Source organism: Sitophilus oryzae, unplaced genomic scaffold (genome assembly GCF_002938485.1).
Source record: "Sitophilus oryzae breed Bouriz unplaced genomic scaffold, Soryzae_2.0 scaffold_385_pilon_pilon, whole genome shotgun sequence".
In the NCBI taxonomy this organism is placed as follows: domain Eukaryota; kingdom Metazoa; phylum Arthropoda; class Insecta; order Coleoptera; family Curculionidae; genus Sitophilus; species Sitophilus oryzae.
Window position 1 is genome coordinate 252,519 of NW_022146957.1, and position 23,431 is coordinate 275,949.

At 29.7% G+C, this 23,431-nt stretch overlaps 2 protein-coding genes across 7 annotated transcripts; one reads left to right on the top strand and one right to left on the bottom strand.

The window, feature by feature from the left end:
- Positions 1-2,318: 2,318 nt before the first annotated feature.
- LOC115885472 (fatty acid-binding protein, adipocyte) lies at positions 2,319-11,662 on the top strand. Of its 2 annotated transcripts, XM_030904415.1 has the most exons (4): positions 2,319-2,467; positions 3,741-3,832; positions 10,035-10,312; positions 11,392-11,662. In XM_030904415.1, exons 2-4 carry the CDS (start codon positions 3,757-3,759, stop codon positions 11,443-11,445), a joined length of 408 nt encoding a protein of 135 aa, XP_030760275.1. In that variant the 5' UTR covers positions 2,319-2,467; positions 3,741-3,756; the 3' UTR covers positions 11,446-11,662. The 2 variants fall into 2 exon arrangements, with proteins under 2 accessions (XP_030760275.1, XP_030760274.1); XM_030904414.1 differs by lacking the exons at positions 2,319-2,467; positions 3,741-3,832 and adding an exon at positions 9,580-9,819.
- Positions 11,663-11,859: 197 nt separating this feature from the next.
- Positions 11,860-22,672, bottom strand: LOC115885470 (tyrosine-protein kinase transmembrane receptor Ror). Of its 5 annotated transcripts, none has more exons than XM_030904403.1 (20): positions 22,590-22,672; positions 21,656-21,831; positions 21,448-21,595; positions 21,341-21,389; positions 20,471-20,686; positions 20,281-20,397; positions 19,956-20,227; positions 19,800-19,904; positions 18,976-19,120; positions 18,792-18,871; positions 18,578-18,675; positions 17,178-17,376; positions 16,374-16,585; positions 14,641-14,737; positions 14,075-14,210; positions 13,783-13,915; positions 13,529-13,724; positions 13,267-13,391; positions 12,928-13,022; positions 11,860-12,596 (listed from the first exon to the last, which is right to left on the bottom strand). In XM_030904403.1, exons 2-20 carry the CDS (start codon positions 21,698-21,700, stop codon positions 12,419-12,421), a joined length of 2,646 nt encoding a protein of 881 aa, XP_030760263.1. In that variant the 5' UTR covers positions 21,701-21,831; positions 22,590-22,672; the 3' UTR covers positions 11,860-12,418. The 5 variants fall into 5 exon arrangements, with proteins under 5 accessions (XP_030760263.1, XP_030760262.1, XP_030760261.1 ...); XM_030904402.1 differs by having other exon boundaries at positions 17,178-17,379; XM_030904401.1 differs by having other exon boundaries at positions 18,557-18,675.
- Between the last annotated feature and the right edge of the window lie 759 nt (positions 22,673-23,431).

Consider the following 23,431-nt stretch of genomic DNA (forward strand, 5'->3'; position numbering starts at 1 on the left):
ATTATGTGATATTTTTGATACTTAGTAGTTAAAAATGGTTGGAAGACGTCGATGTCTCCATACCTTGCTCCATACCTTCTGGGAAGAGGGAAATTATGAAGTTGTGCCTTTAGATGTAAAAAATCATATATTCTCCTGGAGAATGTCTATGGAGAATTTCTCCATAAGAATTTATAGTTTATTTTGTGTTCAATGTTACTTCATATTTCATAGAAAATACACTTTTGTTGAAAAAAAATTTGTCTTTTACTGATGTTGTTTAACTTATACAAATATATAACTTCATCCTTCCATGATAAGAATTTGGCTTGATTCTTGTTTAAAGTCTAAATTGTTTATGTTTTACTATATATTTGTAGGTAGTTTTTAAGGTAGTTTTTGAAGGTAGTTTTTAAAATTTTAAAACGTAGTTAATACAAAAAACTACGCGTTGTTTTTGGCGTAGTTTTTTGCTTCATAAACTACTTAACAACCCTGGTCACCCAAGACCAGAAATGCCGACCCTTATAATAAACGAGGTGCAAGAAATTTTGATGATTTCTATCCAATAGTTTGTGTGTTTTATGTCTAGTTTCGTGTTAATGGTTAACATATTCTAGAGATATTTTCCCCTGATAGATAAATTTTATGACATCTAATAAGTGATACAGCTGACGCATATCCGGTAGATTGCGCCTGCTTAATGAAAATGTTTGAAGAGAATGTTTTGAATTTTAAAAATCGCCAAATCTATAACTATAAACTAAATCTAAACCTTTATAAACATCGTCCGTTCAAAGTAACTACCTATATCTTTGAATTTAAACAATATAATTATATTTTTATACCTACATCGTATGACCAAGAGTTTGTGTATTTATTATTCGGAATATTTCCAGAAATACGGCCTTGTATGTTTACCTTTAGACTAGCCGACAATGTTTACAGAGTTTATCTGTAGAAATTTTAATCACAACAAACATCTTCACTTGAACGAAACTGATACAGAATTAAATTAAGATTTTTATTAAATTCTTAACAGATTTAATGCCACAAACAATCGAGAGAAAAAAAAGCGGCGTCATAGTTGGCTTGGAAATAAATATCTTAGCCTTTTTTGTAATTTCCAAGCCAATTCGACGCAGTTTTTTTTAATGAAAGAAAAAAAATGCAATGATTTATTGTAATTGCTTGGGGTTTTCAAGGGTTTATCGATAGAAGTTTCTTAAAGTATTAAAAAAATTGTAGTGGATTTAGTTGAATAAGGACAGAAAAGTAGTTTAAATTAAAAAAAAAATTAATCTATTACTGTAAAAATATACAATTCTGATGGTGTTAAGGTTGGGAATTAAAAAATCTTCAAGTCTAATGAAGTTTAAACTGATTTTTATTTTAATAAAGTTGAATTTTGATATTTCTTCTTATACTCGCTTACAATCTGAATCACATATTGTTTTTCATCTTCACTTCTAGATAAAATATTAATATATTCTTCTGACAATTTAACAGCTCTTTCTGCAGTATCATTAACTACTCCCCAATTTTTACAATTTCTAAGCCTCTCATATATCCAGGATCCTTTAACCATTCCGTACTGTCTAACTGCAGGAAACTTGTATCAATATTAAACCGTGTAAAAAATTGTAACGAATTTGAATTTATGAAATAATCAATGTTTTTGTTTATAAACCATTTAAAATCATTTTTATTAAAAATAAAGCGTTTAGAAATATCGAAAAAAAAATGATTAAATTTTTCAAAAATAATCATAATTTTGTCAAAAAAATTTAGGAATTTAACGAGTGAATAACTTTTGAAGGAGTATGTATAGGAATAACTTTTTAGGAGTAGGTTTATCGAAAAATTGTAAGAGACCTTTTTTGTAGAGCTTTCAATTCTGTACAAGAATATGTGATTGTTATGGCTGCGAGAGAACAAGATCGAGAGAAAAAAATTATTTACAAAAAGTGGCAAATTTCCATGTAATTGAAATGGGAAATGAATCGTCTTTGGGGCAAGGTTTATTGTGAATACTAAGGGTTTACAATAGTCTGTTATTTTTTTTAGACAATAAACGAAAAATTTAGAGGGCGTCGTGAGAGAAATGATCAACTTTGTAAATATAACGGACACCCTAATAAATATGGAAAGAATTTTTTTAAATTGGACTTATATCACTTTCACCAATAACAGCTCAATTTATTCCAGTAATTTCGACGTTCTGAACGAAGATTTGGCGTTAAATAAAAACAAAGACGGAAGATATACACAATGGAAAAAAAGAAGAAAGCAACAAAGGTAATTGAATTAGCTGTTTTCTTTCATTTCAATTGTCGTATATGATTTGAAAATAGAATGGCAGACTCGTTTAATAATAATTGTCTTGGTAATCGTTCGTTTATTTATGTCCCGACCTCCTCAGAGAAGCGTGCTGGTGTAGTTGTTCACTTCACAAAATTTTACCGGCTAAACTTTACACCTAACTGAAGTAAGTGATTTTAATTATATCTTTTTTAAATGTAGAACACCAAACATTTATTTTATCAACTCTTCAGTATTCTTAAGTACTATAATGCTCCAGTTAATTATAAATTAAACAGATTTAAAAACGATTTATAACATATTTAACGCAGTATTATATTTTTCAAAATCTATTATAAAAATAAGATAATTTTAGTTTATATTTTTGTATCTATTTTTTAAGTTTTTTATTTTTGTTTTACTCTGGTTTAATTTTGTTACGTTTTGTTTTAAATTCTTTTGTTTGAATTTTATAAGAGGATTCGTTAATTTATTTTCATGAAAAACTATATTAAATTTAAAGAAAAAAAACACCTTTTTAGAAATTACACATTTTAATAACACGAAATTTGTGTATTAGTTGTCACACCCCTATAACTTTTTTTATTTTTTCAGATAAAAAAAAACAAGATTTGGTATGTTAGTATGGGACACAAATTAGGATTGATTGACGTATTCAATTCTTTTCGGCCACTTTTTGTTTCACCGGAAATGACTACAACTTTTGATTTTCAAATGGCGCTCTCGGTATTTTTTTACTTTATTCGATAGAAAATGACATTCTTTTTTTTTTCCATTTTCAAATGGAACGAGGGTAGCTCATTAGAATTTTTGGAAAAAACATTTTTTTACGAATAATTTGATACCACACACTTGGTATTTCGAGTCAAATTTTCGTTACGAACCACAAGTTATAATTTCAAATAAACCATATGCGAAAATGTCAAAAGTTGACATATGATGTGTCATTCAGTTCAGAGTGTTATTTTCTATCGAATAGAGTAAAAAAATACCGAGGGTGCCATTTAAAAATCAAAAGTTGTAGTCATTTCCGGTGAAACAGGAAGTGACCGAAAACAATTGAATACGTCAATCAATCCTAATTTATGTCATATACTAACATACCAAATCTCGTTTTTCAAAATGAAAAAATAAAAGAGTTATAGGGGGTGAGCCACTTTTGAGACGCACCCGGTATAGAGGGTGTTTCTTAATGACATGCTAATATTTAAGAAGGTGATTTTTGGACCAAGTAAATTTTTTTTTGAAAAAATTTCCACCCTGTATCTCAGAAATTAAGATGTTTAGGACATACAATTCATATGAAGTTTTTCTCTTAGAATATGTCCAAGAATCACGCCCTTAAATATTAGCATGTCATTAAGGAATACCCTGTATATTATTCATCTATGTAAATATAAAATAAGTTTTTAACTATGTTATTGCATTTTTATCGCTAGATCTATCTCTATCAAAATGGTGGACGCATTTTTGGGAAAAAAATATAAACTGGAATCCAGTGAAAACTTCGATGAATTTATGAAAGAGTTAGGTATGGTATTAACATATATTCTTAAATTAAATCTAAATTATAAAACAGGGCAAGTATCATACGATGGAAGAAAAAAAACGGCGTCAAAGACGGCTGTGAATGACAATCGATAATAATTTTACCGAGGTCAAGCCCTAGCGAGGTACTCTTTTTTATTTTTAATCGCGCTTACAACCAGTCTCGGCCCTAAGAAGGTCGTAATTTACTTTTATAGCGAGTAAAAATGATTTTTAATATATACAGAGATTGACCTCGTCAAAATTTTTATCGATCGTCATTCCCCAGACGTCTTTGACGCCGTTTTTCGGTAATACGATATTTCCAAAGCATAATGTTTGTATTTTGCAATCCTATATGCCAAAGTACTCAAGTTTTTCATTCTGAACATTATAAACGTTTTTAAAAGTATTTTAATATTATTTAAATTATTTTTTATCTCAATATTATTACCTTGTATTATATCTTTGATAATTTCGTTATTTTAATGTTCCTTTGCATATTAGTACTAAATTAAGTGAAGTTCATTTATCTGTCAATAAAAAGAAGACTAATTGATAGAATTTTTTGGAAATAATGACTTTTTTTTATAAATAATATCTTTTTTAACCAGTTTTTAGTCATACAAGTAATGGATAATTTTAAGTGATAAAAAAAACAATTATCTAATAGTATTAACATTTTATTCAAATTATTAATCTATGATAATTAAGACATAATTTCATTATGTAAGCTCAAAAAAAAAAAATTAAGAACTATCATGAGATGGGTTACATTTTATTATTAAAAAAATAGTTGATCTTTTTTCTATCCTGTACAGTTTAATGGACATTTTTTTCATAAATTTACGTCAACCTTATTAAAAAATTAACTGTTTTATATACAGATTTGTAATATATAATTAGAATTACTTGTTGAATATACAGGGTGTCCCTATATTCCGTGAACATAGAACTATTACATATTTTTGGAATCAAAGTCCATTGGACACGATTTACGTCTAGATAAAAGTGCCCCCTTTGTCCGTTAGAGGGCATGTCAAACTTTAAAAAAATAATCACATTTTTTCAGATATTTTAAGAAGCGTTACAAAGAAGAAGTATTACAAATTTTTATTTGACAATAAGCTTCATAAAAACTTGAAAAAATTAATAACTTCTAAATTAATTAACGTTCGTTAACGGTCGTGTTTGTTTTTGATATAAAGGTAAATTCTGTGCAATTAATTTATTTTGATTCAGAATATACGTAGTTCTTCTATGTCCACAAAATATTGGAAGTCCTTGTATGTTTTGTAGGTCTGCTTTGGAAAAATAAATTCCCCAAATTTTTTTCTCAAAAACTATACGATGTGGCGTTTTTTACAATAAATAAAAAATGTAGTAAGCACCCAAGTAGCATTTTCACGACTTGCGACCACATGTTTACTAAACACAACGTTGGATTAGTTACAAAAAATAGTTAGCTCCCTACCTTGGGTATTAAAATAAATTTAAACGTTTTTATAACGTTGTGCCGACGTTGGACTAGTACTATAGCAAAGTAGAAGCTTCTGCGACGTCGAATATACGTTGTCTTGTAACCTTTTTTGCTTAAGTAATCTTTAGGTGATTCGGACAACGTAGTTACAACGTTGGACAATATAGAGTTTTCCGACGTCAGTTTCAGGACCTATTCCAACGTTATGCAAACGTCGTCTGTTTTACTAATTCCAACGTTGTTTAGATTTCCTTGTTCTTACGTTGGTAGGACGTCGAGTCACTACCTTTTTGCAACTGTATTGAACCATAACCTTAAATCTTAAATTTTCACTTCATTGTTCTGTTCAGTCAGACAGTTCAGTGCTGTTTTTGTTTTTATAAAAAAAAATTAATTAAAATGGGACATAAGAAAGGTACATAAAAAACTAAATTTAAATATATATCGACATATATTACCGATAGTTTATCCACTCCCTCGTTTATTTAGATTATAGAGGGCGGCACAAGCTAGATTCTAGGATGACTAAATTAGGCAATCTTGCGACTAGTATACTACCTGTTAAGGCCGAACTGCGACTTTATTAGTCCAGTATGCGACTACTCGAACTACTCCATCTTAATCTCCAAAACAACAAAGTGAAAACCGCCATGTTGTTAAATAAGAAAATATTTCGTTCCTAAAATAGCAATTCCTGCTTTTTGAATCCATTAACTTGAAATATTTGACCCTAAAAAACACGCGGAAACAATTTTTTCGACTGCGAATAAATTATTTTCATTTTACTAAAAAAAAATTCAAGAAAATTTTTAAAACTTCTTTAATTTTAAGGCCCATTAGTATTTTTCAAAGTAGAAACAATACATTTATCAATAAAGTTGTTGGCGTTTAACTTTTTTGCCTTGGGTATCGAGTTACAGAGTCGGTTAAAGTGTTCCACTAATTATGATCTTCAAACATCCTCCATACTTAAATATTTTTCTTTTGTTTTCCTTCACTGTCATCTGACATATGTCTTCTAACTAAATCATAAAAATAATATTTTTACTATAATTATCCCAATTTATTATAAAACGCGACTTAGACGCCATATTAGTTTTGTATTTCTGTGAATTAGGATTTTAAACAACGTTGCAGTTTGTACTAAATTAGGCTTCTAGCCAACGTCGGTATCCAACGTCGTTTCGACCCAAAAATTATTCTCCAAACTAGTGCAGACTAGGGTTGGCACGAGGTTGTGCCGACGTTGCGCCCCGACGTTTGGTCGCGTGACACAACGTTGTCCCGACGTCCAAATGCTGCTTGGGTACTAGAAAGAAACATTTTACGAAAAGAAAATTGGTCGTCGGTTGATTTGGAAAATATTTATGTAAGATTTATGTAAGGGTGGGGGTGGTTTTCACAAGATTCTGTATTTTTTCTTGATTTTTGTGAATGTCAAATGTTAAAGCACTTATCAAAACATAAATACCCAAAATCTCATTCAAATCGGAAAAATGGTTCTTAAAATATCTGAGAAAATGTGTTTATTTTTTTAAACTTTGATGCACTCTATCGGACAAAGGAAGCACTTTTGTATAGAGGTAAAATGTGTCGTATGAACGTAGTAGTCCACGGAATATTGGGACACCCTGTATATTATCGACCTCTAGGTATTTTTGCACATTGACTGACTGTTGGACACTTGACAAAAGTAAATATTTTTCACAGTATTTGTGATAAAAGTCTTAAAGTCCATGGTTATTTTAGATATAGATAAATATCGTTAAGCAGAAACTGATAGATTTTTTTTTTTCATTTTTAACACCTCATAGTCCGTTTTATTGTATTTTATCTGTTTATAATTTTATTAGTGGTATTTAATTTATTATTTTATTATCGGGTCATTTATTAGCCATAAAAGATGCGTTTCTATAGGAGCAGCGCAATTACCTTTATTTTAATCGTAGAAACTAAAAATGTAATAATATACAGGGTGTTCCATTTAAAAAAATACAACTTTGATATTTTTTATTTATTTGGGACACTCTGTATCTTGTAAAAATATTTTTAAATTGCAGCTCTAATAGTCCTTCAACGAACCCCAAACTTACAATTTGTAAAAATCTAATCGTTTAGCTACAATACTCCGTGTCGTATGTGGTGAACAACCCTGTATGTTTCATGGAGAGCTATAATAAAAATGTTTAACTCGAAAAACGGTTTATTTGTCATGCTTTGAAGGTTTTTTGTAATAGAATACTAGCTATATTTTCTGCACGGATGACTCTATGATAGATTTAAGAACTTTTTATTACTAAAATTATTGATATCTTATTCCTAATGACTCATGCAATTATTTGAAAAGTCAAAACTATGGACAGCTCAGTCAAGATAGAAAATTATTAGTCATTCGTTTATAAATTAGTGCTAATTAATTCAACCGATACTTTTAGTAGCGAGTATTTATCTTATTAAGCATAGTTATCAACCAATAAGTAGCCAACTATTAAGTTTTTAAGAAGTTTATTTTGAATAAATGCACATATATTTTTTATCCTTATAGTTAATTTTTTTTAAACATTTTAAATCAATACAAGACATATTCTGAAAGAATATAAAATTCTACATACGACAAGTATAGTAGTAGTTGTTTAAGACCTTTGTTAATATTTTTTTTAAACAGCATTTATAAGAAATCAGAAAGTCTAGTCACATTTGTGAAAAGATTGTTGAAAACTCGTCTACACTCAAAGTTAAAAATATTTTCTTTCAGTACTATACATATTCTAAAAGTACATTAAATTTTATATATCCTCTGTAAAATTAATTTATTTTCAACTATTATTAATATTTTTTTAAAGCTAAATACAAATTCGTATTTTTTCCACAGATTTAGACATAATTCTCGGAAATAGGGTTGTCTCTCCCTAGAACTGCCTTAAAATTACTAACATTTCATATTAATGCAAGGCATATCCTAAAAGAATATAAAATTCTACACACGATAAATATAGTTTCAGTTGTTTCAGACCTTTATCAATATTTTTTAAACGGTATTTATAAGAAATCAGAAAGTCTAGTCAGATTTGTGAACGATTGTCGAAAACTCGGCCTACACTCGAAGTTTACAAACTTTTCTCTCAGTACTATACATATCCTAAAAGAACATTAAATTTTATATATCTCCTGTAAAATTAATGTATTTTGAACCATTATTAATATTTTTTTTAAGCTAAATACAAACTCATATTTTTTTCACAGATTTAGACAAAATTCCCGGAAATAGGGTTGTCTCTCCCTAGAACAACTTTTAAATTACTAACATTTCAGATCAATGCAAGACACATTCTAAAAGAATATAAAATTCTGCATACGACAAGTATAGTTTGAGTTGTTTCACACTTTTATTAATATTTTTTAAACGGTTTATATTTAAGAAATTAGAATGTCCAGTCAGATTTGTGAAAAGGTTGTTGAAAACTCGTCCTACACTCAAAATTAAAAATATTTTTTTTCCGTACTATAGATATTCTAAAAGTACATGAAATTTTATATATCTTCTGTAAAATTCATTTATTTTGAACCATTACTTGTATATTTTTTAAATCTAAATACAAACTTGTGTTTTTTCAACAGATTTAGACAAAATTCCCGAAATAGGGTTGTCTCTCCCTACAACTACCTTAAAATTACTAACATTTCAGATCAGTGCAAGACATATCCTGAAAGAATATAAAATTCTACATACGACAAGTATAGTTTGAGTTGTTTCATACCTTTGTTAATATTTTTTTAAACGGTATTTATAAGAAATTAAAAAGTCTAGTCAGTTTTCAGATTTCTGAAAAAATGTTGCAAACTTCTCATAGTTTATAATGTTTTTTCTTTTATTTTAAGTTTAAATATACCTTCATTAAACAGACATTGCAAATGTCCAATAAGATATCTTGGGAGTTTATTAAAAAAACCGTTAGTAGTACCTGTTTTTAACTAGTCCCAAAGATATTTTATAAATATAATTACCCATAAATATCTGAACTATTTTATAAAATATTTTATGCATCTAGGTATCTATATATCTGGATTTTTTCGCAAATAACTTAAACATTATTAATGCATTCTGTTTTGTATCATTTAAAAAAAATGTGCGAAAGTTCAAAGTTCAATTCCCTAGATACGTCGACTTATTGATTTAGCTATAACCGACGTGCCTAGTATATGCTGTCTCTTTCTTTCGCACGGGGAACCAAAAACAACACTAGCCAAACTGATATCAGTGATTTAACCAAACTAATTAACGAATATATAAGAAGTCCAAAAGCAAGACTTTGAACTGGTACAACAGCGTGAATTATTTGAAAAATAGCCGGCAAGAAAACAGTGTCGATTAGGCGTTGACTTGCTTTAGTAACAGGTCCCTTAGAGAGTGCATTTAAAGAAAAATAAAAACATGAGTTTCGAGAGCATTTTTGGCAAGAAATACAAGCTAACGACCAGTGAAAGGTTTGATGAATATATGAAGGCTTTAGGTAAATGACCTTATTGTTTTTAATTTGAATTTTAAATAGTTTTCAGTCTTTAATATACAGTACATTGTCCATATTGACTTATGTGTTTTTTATAATATTAACAAGTTCAAAGTTTCTTCGAAGTAGAGGGGTTATTTTGAACCAAAATAGTTAAAAAATGGAAGAAAAATAACGGAAATGAAAATCATTGTTAAATATAATTTATTTTCCTCAAGGTGTGGGTCTGGTAACTCGCAAAGTGGGCAACGCAGTCTCCCCAGTAGTGGAATTGAACAAAGATGGTGAAGACTACGTTTTAACATCAAACTCTACCTTCAAAAATGTGGTCTTGAAGTTCAAACCTGGTGTGGAGTTCGACCAGGAGACTCCAGATGGTAGAAAAGTTAAGGCTACCATCACAGTCGATGGTAACACACTGAAAGAGGTACAAAAAGGAGCCGATGGTAAACTCACCACCATTGACCGGACCTTCAGCGACGATGAAATCAAGATGGTAGGTCCTTAAGATAGTTTTTGTTTATTTGAAATGCTGACTGATCAAAAACTGGATCGAAGGTGGCTTGGGAATGAAGATCAGTGACATTTGGCTCGTAATTTTGAAAATAAAATGTCACTGATTGTAATTTCTAAGGTATTTTGACGCGGTTTTTTTTCTGTCATACTGTATTTACTCTTTTTTGACAGATAATATTTTGATATTGAATTAAATTGAAAAAGCAGCATCAAAGATGGCTTGGAAATGAAGATCAACGACATTACCATATAATTTTACATGTAAAATGTCACTAATCATGATTTCTAAGGTATTTTGACGCCGTTTTTTTTTGCGGTCGTAGTTTTGGATATTTAGTATCTTAGGGTTGGAGTACATTAAAAATTATGGGTGGCTAGTATTACCAATATGCATTTTATTTTGATTTTAACATCAAAATCAATGTTTTTTCTATCATAATTTCATGTACACAGTGTACCAGATAAAAATACACTTTACAGGGGTTATAATTAGAGAAAAGCTGCACATTGCTCAACCTTAAAAAGGTTTGATTACTTTTGAATATTTTTTTGGAAAAAAGTTAAAATTTCCCAATGATTTTGTTTTGTTTTTATTTTTTTAGACTATTTGAAAAGATATAAAAATACAAATTTCATATTCCTATAGCTATTTTTCCTGCTCTACAACACGGTTTAGATTTGAAATGTGACGTTTCCTTTCGGAGATACCCACCATCATCAACTTTATTTCTGCTTAAATAGAGAAAAAGATTTTTTAATTACTAGTATTAAAATAAAATAAAAAATAATCTGAGCTCAAGAGTTTATAGACATTTTTGAACAAAAGATATGTGATTTTTGCAGTGTTTTATCAAAGTACATGCTGATAATTTCTGTTTTTTTATTTCAATGAGTGCTTCAATAATTTAAACGTAAATAACTTTTAATTAAGCAGATAGATTCACATATTGTTTAGTAAATAGTAAACAAGGTGATAAAAATGTATGCTGAACACCATTTAAACAAACATAATGACTATTATTACTGTTTATTTTAGCTGATTTTATTTTTATTTTTCAGATAATGACAGTAGGAGACATTACTGCCACAAGAATCTACAAACTCCAAGCGTAAAAAAGATGTTGTGTTTATTCTAAATAATATTTGAAGCTGTTATATTATTTTTCTATTTTTTTTATTAGTTATTTAACGTTAAAAACGTACTGATTTTATATGCATTCAAAGTATATAACTAAGTGAGAAAAAATGATAATTTTGTACTCGCTAGATTAGAAGAGTTATGGAGATTTTTTTTTGTAATTTGAAATATTAATAAATTTCGTTCATTTTGTCTAGTTGTTTGATTATTTCCATGTTATTTATTTTTTTCAGGGATGTAATAACCAAATATTTTTGTACGATATTTAGTACATTTTTGATTATGAAAATACATGTTTCAAAAAACGTATGCGATTACCTAACATTTTTGTACCATATTTAGTACATTTTTAATAAAAGCCAATTGCGCCAAAATAAAACCACAGAAAATTATATAAAAAAGAATTTATTTAGAGTTAATATAAACACACACGGACACACTCAATATAATAGATACATATACATTAATTTTACTAAAAAACATCGAAAATAAAACGCGACGAATTATTTTTTTTATGATACACGAAGATACGTTTAAAAAATAATAAATATTTATTTAAACATCTTCATTAACAAGAAATAAAAAATGTTGTTTATCGTTTTAATAATATACACTGTATACATTAAGATATAAAATAACAAGGCTTATACCGTAAAATTCGAAGAAAAAAAAACGCTGTCATGGTAGGCATCGATCGGTCGTCGTTTCCAAGCTTACTTGACGCCGTTTTTTTTCATCGATCCTACAGTATGAAATGAAAAGTTTATTTCAATAAATTTGATATTGAAAAACGAAAAAAAAGTACTTTGGATAGAAAAAATTCGATAGATCTGTCGTTGATTATAGTAAAAAGTTTTTGAGCTGCCTGCAATAAGAACGTTACGTAAAGTACATCAATCACGCATACAGAGAGAGATCTTTTAATAAATTATTATTTTTTTAGAATTATTATTCCCTAATTATAGTTTCGAAATTATCTCCGCTCGGGCTGCTGCTTACTACGATGGTGTTTTTTGGATTCACCCTGTCCATTCTGTCTAACGAATCGAGATTTCTGCTGCCCTTGTGCCTCCTGTCCCTTCGCCCTTCCAAGCTAATGTTTGTGCTTTGCGTTGTATTGCCTAAACTAAAAAAAACTTTTTTAATAAAAAAATATACAGGGTGGTCCGAACTGTATTCCTGAAACTTCGGGCTAAAAATAAGCAAAAAAGTTCGTATAAATGTATGTCCTAAAATGCTTAGTTTCGGAGATACAGGGTGTAGAAGTTTAGTTAGTCTAAGCATTTTAGGACATACTAGTAGATATAAACTTTTTTACTTATTTTTATCTGCAGAATATGCTGCCGAAGTTTCCGGAATACAGTTTCGATCACCCTGTATATACGATACTTATAATTAACTGAATTACTAGAAAGAAATAATAATAAAAAAACTAATTATTATTCAATTAAAATTACCTTGATGATCTGCCTGACGTCAAACTACTTTGGCTGTCATGTAATCTGCTAGAAGATGGTTTGTGCCTATCACTTTCCCACGTCAAAGACGACATCTAAAAAATTATTGACCAACTGTTAATTTAAGGATGTGATTAAACAAGATTTTTGTACTATATTAGTTCGTTTTTAATACAAAAGATTAGTGCTACATTGGTATATTTCCAGATGACTGTTAGAAGTAAAATTGAATACAAATGGATAGTTTTACAATAGTATATTTCAGGTAGTTTGACAAAAAAAGTTCGCACAAGGGATGTTATTACCTAAAAATTTTGTACGATATTTAGTACATTTTACCTGATTTTCTATTGGCGCACATAACGTCTGAGAATCGGAGGCGTGGCTAGATTTTGAGCTGTTTAACATATTATGTCGTTGCGGAGTAGGTTGGCACGATGGAGGCACTGATTTAAAGTACGCACCTGTAACATAACAATGTAAGTACAATAATACTAGAAACATTTGACGAAGAAACTTCCTCCAAAGGATGTTATTGCCAAAAAAAATTGTACGAAATTTAGTACATTTTTGAAAAAGTGTATATAATATGTTACATTACCATTGGTACATCCGCTCTGCTTCCACATCTTTAACCTATCGCTAATCTCCTTAAAATTAGGCCTCCTATTGGCCTGTTCCGCCCAACACTCCACCATTAAGGAATAACAATAACTGGGACAGGCGTCGGGACAGGGCAGCAATTTTCTCGACCTAATCATATTAATCACCTCCTGATTGTTGTATCCGTAATAGGGCTGTGAAAAATGTTCGGTTATGTACAAAAAATCGTACATTTTTATATGAAACAATTACCTGTAATCCATAACTGTAAATCTCCCATAGTACTACACCGTAACTCCAGACGTCAGATTCGGTAGTGAATTTTCCGTATAGAATGGATTCTGGAGGCATCCATCTTACTGGGAGTAAAGATTTTGACTGCACCCTGTATATAAAAAAAAGATGCGTTAAAAAAACGTTAAATATGTGGACCATCATCACAAGACACTGTCTCTAGAATTTCAGTGATAGAATTAATTCTACGCCTACCCTGACACTATTTTTTTTCTATCACAAAATACGTTTTTAAAAATATATATTTTACCTGTAATAATCACAAGAATACATGTCTCTACTCAAGCCAAAGTCGCTGATTTTTACTTCCATGTCCTTTGACACTAGGCAATTTCTAGCTGCCAGATCTCTATGTACGTAATGGTTATCTGACAGATACTCCATACCTGTTAATATTGAATTTAAAAGAAAATAACATACGATCGAAAAAAAAACGGTGTCAAAGAAGGCTGGAGAACGACAATCGACGATGATTTTGGCGAGGTCAAGCCCTAGACGACATTTACTTGATCCTTGTACTCTTATTTATCTTTTAATAGTGCTTACTGCCTTAAGTTGGCTTTAAGAAGGTTGTAATTTATTTTTATACTGAGTAAAAATGATTTTTAAATGGTGTAAAAAATAATTTTTTAGAAATAGATTTGTGTCTTCTATCCTTTTTAATCTTTCTATTGTTAATTTTTAACAAGTTTTATGATTGACCGTGCCAAAACTATCATCGATTACAGCCCCCAGCCGTCTTTGACGCCGTTTTTTTCTATCATACTTTCTTCTCTTGAAAGAACTGTTTTTTTTTCTATGTAAATTTTTACCTACCTTGTGCGATTTGTATGGCTACATCTAAAAATTGATCGTGAGTTAAACATTTTCCATTTTCTGGTGAATTGGCTATTAAAAATTCATGTAGGTCTCCCTAAAATGGATACAAATAATTCAATTAAAAAAAAACGGCGTCAGAGATTGCTTCGAAATGAAGTTCGCTGTCATTTTTTATGTAAAATTATATAGGAAGTGTCATCGATCGTCTAAGCCACCTGAACGCTTTTTTTTCGATCATAACGTAGTAAAATTAATAGTAAAACGATCAACGTCGCAAGTCAAAATAACTAAATACAGGATATGTAAAAAATACAGTTCATTTCACGAGAGATAACGATTCAAGATCAACCTGTACCTTCAATAAGTCTCTCTGTAACTGTTTCACTCCTGTTTTTCATGAAACGCAACAATTAACTCAAGGGATGTGCTTACCAAAAAAAATGTACGAAATTTAGTACATTTCTTAAAACGAAGAGGAGTAAATATTAGATAATGATTCAAGATCAACCAGTACTTTCAATAAGTCACTCTGTAATTGTCTCACTTCTGTTTTTCATGAACCGAAATAATTAACTCAAGGCATCACCAAAAAGATTGTACGAAAGACTTACAAAAAAAATTGTACGAAATTTAGTACATTTCTTAAAACGAAAAGGAGTAGATATTAGATAATTCCAGATCAACCAGTACCTTCAAAAAGTCACTCTGTAACTGCCTCACTTCTGTTTTTCATGAAACTTGACAATTAACTCAAGGGATGTGCTTACTAAAAAAGTTGTACGAAATTTAGTACATTTCATAAAACGAAGAGTAGATATTAGATAATGATTCAAGATCAACCAGTACCTTCATGAAGTATCTCTGTAATTGTCTCACTTCTGTTTTTCATGAAACGCGACAATTAACTCAAGGGATGTGCTTACAAAAAAAATTGTACGAAATTTAGTACATTTCTTAAAACGAAAAGGTGTAGATATTAGATAATTCCAGATCAACCAGTACCTTCAAAAAGTCACTCTGTAACTGCCTCACTTCTGTTTTTCATGAAACTTGACAATTAACTCAAGGGATGTGCTTACTAAAAAAATGTACGAAATTTAGTACATTTCATAAAACGAAGAGTAGATATTAGATGATTCAAGATCAATCAGTAACTTCATGAAGTATCCTGTAGTTGTCTCACTTCTGTTTCTCATGAAACGCGACAATTAACTCAAGGGACGTGCTTACCAAAAAAATTGTACGAAATTTAGTACATTTCTTAAAACGAAGAGAAGTAGATATTAGATAATTCAAGATCAATCAGTACCTTCAATAAGTCACTCTGTAACTGATTCACTTCTGTTTTTCATGAAATGTGACAATTAACTCAAAGGATGTGCTTATCAAAAATATTGTACGAAATTTAGTACATTTCTTAAAACGAAGAGGAGTGGATATTAGATAATGATTCAAGATCCACCAGCACCTTCAATAACTCTGTAATTGTCTCACTTCTGCTTTTCATGAAACGTGACAATTAACTCAAGGGATGTGCTTAACAAAAAAATGTACAAAATTTCGTACATTTCGTAAAACGAAGAGGAGTAGATATTATTGAATTTGAATCGTCATCTTTAGTGAAATAGACTGGTACCTCGTAAGTTAAATAAATTCTATACAAAAAAATTTCGGAAAAAAAACAAACCAATCTAAAAAAATTATTATGAATTAATATAAAATATCTTTACCTCTGACATATATTCAAATAACATACACATAGGTTCTTGCTTTGTTACTACGCCCAACAGACATATAATATTCGGGTGTTTAAGCTCAGAAATCAGCTCAATCTCCCTCTGAAAATCGGCCTGAGTCTTTGCTGACGCGTTTTCTTTCAAAGATTTCACAGCCACAAAAACCTTACCGGTCTTAGTTTTCAATTCACCCTGGTATACCTTACCTAAAATTTAATAAAAAAATATAACAAATATAACACTTATTAGAGGGCGTGAGTGAGATTACGTGAGTGAATCAAGGTGAGGAGGAGACCGAGAATTTCACTATGGATGGAGGGAAATGCCATGTCATTTTTTTCGGCCAAAAAATAGCGTAAAAATGTGCATTTAATAAAAAGCTCAAAAACAAAGGTTCAAAAAATTATTTTTCTCACAAAACCAAGAAACATAAGCTTTCAAACGTGTACATATTCTGAATCTACATAAAATTTGCTACGAATACTGATATTTTCATAATTTAGTAACAACTTTTACTATTTTTCTAAGACCTTTGAAAATGTGTAAAAAAATGTTCAAAAATTGGGCATTTAATAGTCGACACACCATTGACGTATGTTTGGTTGCATACCCATTAGAAAAACAGATCAATCGACATTATAACTAATAGAAAATATATTTTTTAACATAATTAACTAATGTAACTAAAATTATTAAATATACCGATATCTCTCGACCAGTAGGGAGATGGGAGGTCAAAAAAAAACTCAAAAACCCTCACGTAATATATAGACACCTCCTTAATAAAACAGAACTCACCAAAAGCTCCTTCTCCTAGTTCTTTGACAAACCTCACCTCTTTGTAAGTGTACTGAGGTAAGCTCTGATATCCTAACTTACTATGGTTATGGTTTCTTTGGTTTGTCGATTGCATATGAGGGGGCAAAAGACTGTTTAGTTCTATAGGACTGGATGGACCGGGGTTACCATAGATGTTTTTGTTGACTTGGGGTATATCCTTCTGGACGAAAGTTTTTGTAAGATTAGTAAAAAATCGTGAGGTCGATATTAAGATTTCATGTTGTTTTTTTTTATCGAAAAATTACGAAGAACAATCGAATTTTTCTGGTTAAAATGAAAGTAATATATGTTTTATTTAATAAAAATAAATACAGGTTGGGAAATACCTTTTGTAATTTTCTCTGTTGCTTAGTTATAACGAGTGTATCGCTTTTTTACCTCTATCGAAAACAAGGGTTCAAGAAAAATAATTTTCTCACAAAATCACGGTACCTAAGCCTTCAAAGGTGTAAATATTCTGAAACTACATAAAATTTGCTACAAATACTGATCTTTTCATAATTTAGTAATTATGTTTACTATTTTTTTAAAGCCTTTGAAAATTTGTAAAAAAATATTTAACCATTGGGCATTTAATAAATAGTTGAAAAACAAGGGTCTAAAAAATTAATTTTCTCGCAAAACCAAAATACCCAAGCCTTAAAAGCTGTACATATTCTGAATCTACATAAAATTTGCTACAAATACTGATATTTTCATAATTTTAAGACTATGTTTACTATTTTTTCAAGGCCTTTGAAAATGTGAGCTCAAAAACAAGAGTTCAAAAAACTAATTTTCTCTCAAAATCAAACTACCTAAAACTTCAAAGGTGTACAAATTCTGATTCTACATAAAATTTGCTACAAATATTGCTATTTTCATAATTTAGTAACTATGTTTACTATCTTTCTAAGGCCTTTGAAAATGTGTAAAAAATTGGGCATTTAATAGATAACAAAGAGATATATGTTTGGTTGCATATACATTAGAAAAATAAATAATTGACGTTATAACTAATAGACTCTATATTTTATTAACATAATAATTAACTAATTTAACTTAAATTATTAAATATACCTTTAAAAATACGTAATAATCAATTTTAAATAGTATTTTTTAATAATACTATTTAAAATTTATTACTAGAAATATATACTTAAAAATTTAAATATACCTATATGTTAATATAATTATACAGTCATTTCATAAAATTTCATACAAACCAACAATTAAGCGACAGAGAAAGTTACAAACATACTTCAACAATTTCCAGCCTAATATAAATATGTAAGTAGATTAAATTAACTTTAAAAATAGCAGGATATTATAATACAAAATCTTAATATGCCACTCACATGTTGTAAGTTCCTGGCTACCTTGTTTTTCCTTCTACAGTAACAATAGGTCGCCATCAATCCAACCAAAAGCGATATTATCACCAAGATCGCGGCCACGTAGGTACCAAAAACCAGTACTAAAAAAGGGATTAGAAAATCAGGAATGTTTAATACCGTACGACCGGAAAAAACGCCGTCCGAGATGGCTGGGAATCAGAGAAAAGCTAACTAGACGCCGTTTTTAATAACTTACCACATCGAGAAACACCACAAACTTCTTTTTTATTGTGCGCAACATAACAAAATGGTTCTGTATCTGTATCTCCTGGATTTCTGAAAAAAAAAACAATGTTTCTTACGTATTGCAATACTCGACAATTTTTAATAAATAATAATATAAAATAATTGTAAATAATTAATATAAAATATCTCAATACCTGCAGTAGTTATGGCCAGCCAATTCAGGATACTCTGAAGGAAGTAAATGAAATTGGTGAGACCATTTTATACAGGGTTCGCCATAAACAGTAACGTTTTGGACACCCCTGTACAGTTTTCCGGTATCCCAGTAGCACTGCTCCTCTGTTATTATAAATAAAAATAAAATCTTCAATAATTTCCAGCGAAAATTAACACAATGGATGTGATTACCTAGTATTTTTGTACGAAATTTAGTACATTTTTAATACAAAAAAAATTACCACTGAAAATTTCAAGCAAAAATTAACACAATGGATGTGATTGCCTAGTATTTTTGTACGAAGTTTACTACATTTTTTATACAAAAAATAATATTGCCACTGTAAATTTCAAGCAAAAATTATCACAATGGATGTGATTACCTAGTATTTTTGTACGAAATTTAATACATTTTTTATACAAAAAAATTATATTACCACTGTAAATTTCAAGCAAAAAATAACACAATGGATGTGATTACCTAGTATTTTTGTACGAAGTTTAGTACATTTTTAATACGAAAAATAATATTACCACTGTAAATTTCAAGCAAAAATTAACACAATGGATGTGATTACCTAGTATTTTTGTAAGAAATTTAGTACATTTTTAATACGAAAAATAATATTACCACTGTAAATTTCAAGCAAAAATTAACACAATAGATGTGATTACCTAGTATTTTTATACGAAGTTTAGTACATTTTTATTACGAAAAATAATATTACCTCTGTAATTTCAAGCAAAAATTAACATAATGGATGTGATTACCTAATATTTTTGTAAGATATTTAGTACAAACCTTTATTTCCTTTAAAATCACCCACCCCAAGCGGCAAACAATGGCTTGAACTCGGATCCATTTCGACAGGAAGACTTTCACACACTTCCAACTCCATTATTTGACCTAAAAACACATTTTTGTACACAAAATTAAAGAAAAATATTTTAAAATTACCAATAACAGGATGCCTTTTTGCAATTGAGTATTCCTTACTACAAAGTTCGTTCTCTAGTAACATACACTCATCTCTGCAGATTCTTCTTAATTTATTCGTCAGTCTTTTCCTGATATTTTGAAACTTAGTTTTAGTTTCGTTGCTCAATAATCTGAATTCACTCTTGTGCTCTTTTTGGAAATTGTTCACTTCTTTGTGATTCAAGCACAAAGGAAATGCAGAAAAACAGATACTAGGACGAGCAAATTTGTTGCAGCTTTGTGATATGTCACTATAAAAAAATACAGTTATATTAAAAAAAAATAAGAGTGTATAAGCCCTCACTTTGATCGGAGAATCACGGCAAATGCGTTAAATAATTTATTTTCGATGTCTTCCATGGTGTAGGGGGGTTGGACAAAAACATATTGGCCAGCCAAGAAGTTTTTACATACTTGACCCCTAAAAAAATCAAATAAAAAATTATATATATTTTTTTAAATTTTTATATCTTTATTTTATTTTCGTTACTAACCTGTATAGTTGACAGAAGGGTTCAGAACCGTTATATATGACGGTCCTGTCCACTTCGACGGTACTGTCACTGTCCACCACTTTGCCGGTACTATCCAGGTCGTACGTAATGGAGGTGGAGAATGTCTTTGTCTTGTGAGGTAGAGTAGACAAGGGGTCTGTATGTTGGTCACCGTTGTTGGATATTGCGCTGGGTAGGAACGTGGTGATGTCAGAACTGTCAAAAAATAAAAAAAGGTTATATGCATGAGTATAGTAGATATGTAAAAAGAATGATAGGAATAATCCTTAGTACTACGACGGAATAAAGGAATTATAAAGGAAACCAACTGTTTTATTTGAAAAATAAATACTGAATTCTGACATCAGAAGTGGGATCGACCTACTAAAAATAGCACAAATGTTTTAAAACGTGTCAATACGTCATGTTGTGTGTGAATCCATAAGCCTAACAGTGTTAGTGAATAAAAAAGATGGCAGTACCTACAGGAAAATGTGTACACCTGTAAATCCCCAAAATATATAAGAAATTTTTCGAAAAGTTTGAGTTATGTTTGGTTACCCCTAAATTTCAGTCAAAAATAAAGAAATTCGCCTTATAGAGATAAAAATACATAAGTCCAGAATGTAAAAACCAAATTACTTGCAAAAAATATTCGATTTAGAGAATATTTTGAGTTAAGAAAACTTGACTGTATATCGACATTTTGATAAATTCGATACATGTTAACATCCCTACTCAAAAAAAAACGTTTATACCTACCTTTCATTAAAAATGAGCAGAAATAATCATGCACAATTATGTTCTAGTGTAATTCATGTTATTTGTAATAATAATTAAAACAAAATGACATAAAATATAGGTACTCACTTGTCACTATCTGATCCACCAAAATTCAGTGCATTTGCTGCTGTACTACCTGCAAACAAAGATTAAAAAATACTATACACGTTTAAATAAATTTAAAAAAAAATTACCGAACATTTGGGATTCAGGATTCACTATTAGGGTGCATTCAGAACGTATTTTATCCACTCCGTTGTTCGCTATACATTCCACAAAACCTTTATCGAAAAATTTCAGTTTTTTAATGCTCAAAACTGACCTCCACTTGTTTTCTTTCTCCTGCAACACGAATTATTATTTGTAAAAAAATCTTAAAAATGAAAAATTCAAATATTCTACCTGCAAACTCTTGACTTTGATCCTATTATCTGTGGGTAAAGGCATCCGATTGATTTTCCAATGAAAATTCACCTTGGAATTGTTAGAGTGCAAGTTCTGGACTTGGCACACAAATTTAGCACTCTTTCCTGGATCCTTTGTAGTGTTTGACAGACTGGTTAATAAAATCAACGTACCTGAAAAAGAAAAACAGTTTTTTTTACCACTGCAAATTTCAAGCAAACATTAACACAATGGATGTGATTACCTAGTATTTTTGTACAAAGTTTAGTACATTTTTAATAGGAAAAATAATATTAGCACTGTAAATTTCAAGCAAAAATTAACACAATGGATGTGATTACCTAGTATTTTTGTACGAAGTTTAGTACATTTTTAATACGAAAAATAATATTACCACTGTAAATTTCAAGCAAAAATTAACACAATGGATGTGATTACCTAGTATTTTTGCACAAAGTTTAGTACATTTTTAATACGAAAAATAATATTACCACTGTAAATTTCAAGCAAAAATTAACAAAATGGATGTGATTACCTAGTACTTTTGTACGAAGTTTAGTACATTTTTAATACGAAAAATAATATTACCACTGTAAATTTCAAGCAAAAATTAACACAATGGATGTGATTACCTAGTATTTTTGTACGAAGTTTAGTACATTTTTAATACGAAAAATAATATTACCACTGTAAATTTCAAACAGAAATTAACACAATGGATGTGATTACCTAGTATTTTGAAAAACTGAAAAAGAAAAACAGTTTTTTTCAGGTCCAAAACTCAAAAACAACTGTGATTTTATATTTGTTCACCCTGTATACCAGTTATTTAGCAAGACATTCATCCAGAGACCTAAGTTACAGTGTTTTGGCCATGATATTGATGGAAAAAAACTGTACATCAACAAAAATCTATTAAATATTATCTTACTGTTTGCTGTTGAGGTAGAGTTGAATGTATCTTCGTCATAATCTTCGTTGTCTGCATAGTCTTCGTCTTCAAGAACTGCCAAAACTGAAAAAAAAAACAATTTCAGTAATGATTAAGATGATTTTTTCCAAATACTTTTACGGCATATTTTAAAGCTAAAAAAGTGTCGAGGACCAGGGACGTGCATATGGGTTATCACTGGAATATTTTTCTAAAAAAGCATGTACGCCACTGACTTTTTTTCTCTTGTTAGTGTAAGCAGTTTAATGCCTATTAAAAGTTGTCTGTTGATATTTTGTTGATTTCGACTGTTGAATATCATTAACTTGCGAAAGTTTTAAATAAGTACTCTAAAAAGTTCCTATAAATATTCATTCAAACTTTCATTCGAATCACTAAAAGTACTTGGAAGAAAATTATAATAAATCGAAAGATTATAAAGATATTAACACCCTGTAGCTACGAAACAAAGCAGAATCGGACCTATGTTGATATGAAAAAGGAATTTTATTTTTACGTGAAGAATCTCTCTACGAGAGATGGCACATATTTTTTGAAACACCCTGTATAAAAAATCAAATAGTTTTCAACGATTTACAATGATAGTAAACCGCCGACAACCTAATGTAAAATTTAACGATTTAAAAATACTATCTGTGCCAAAAAAATATTTATTTAATTTAAAGAAAAATAATTCGAACGAATAATTCGAACCGCTCGCTCATACAATCTACAAATTAAATTAATGTACAGTGTACTTTTCAAATCGCCCCCGTAGTAAGAAATAAACGTACTGTGAGCTCGGAAATATAGTTCACTCTCTATATCTGAAAATAAATCTG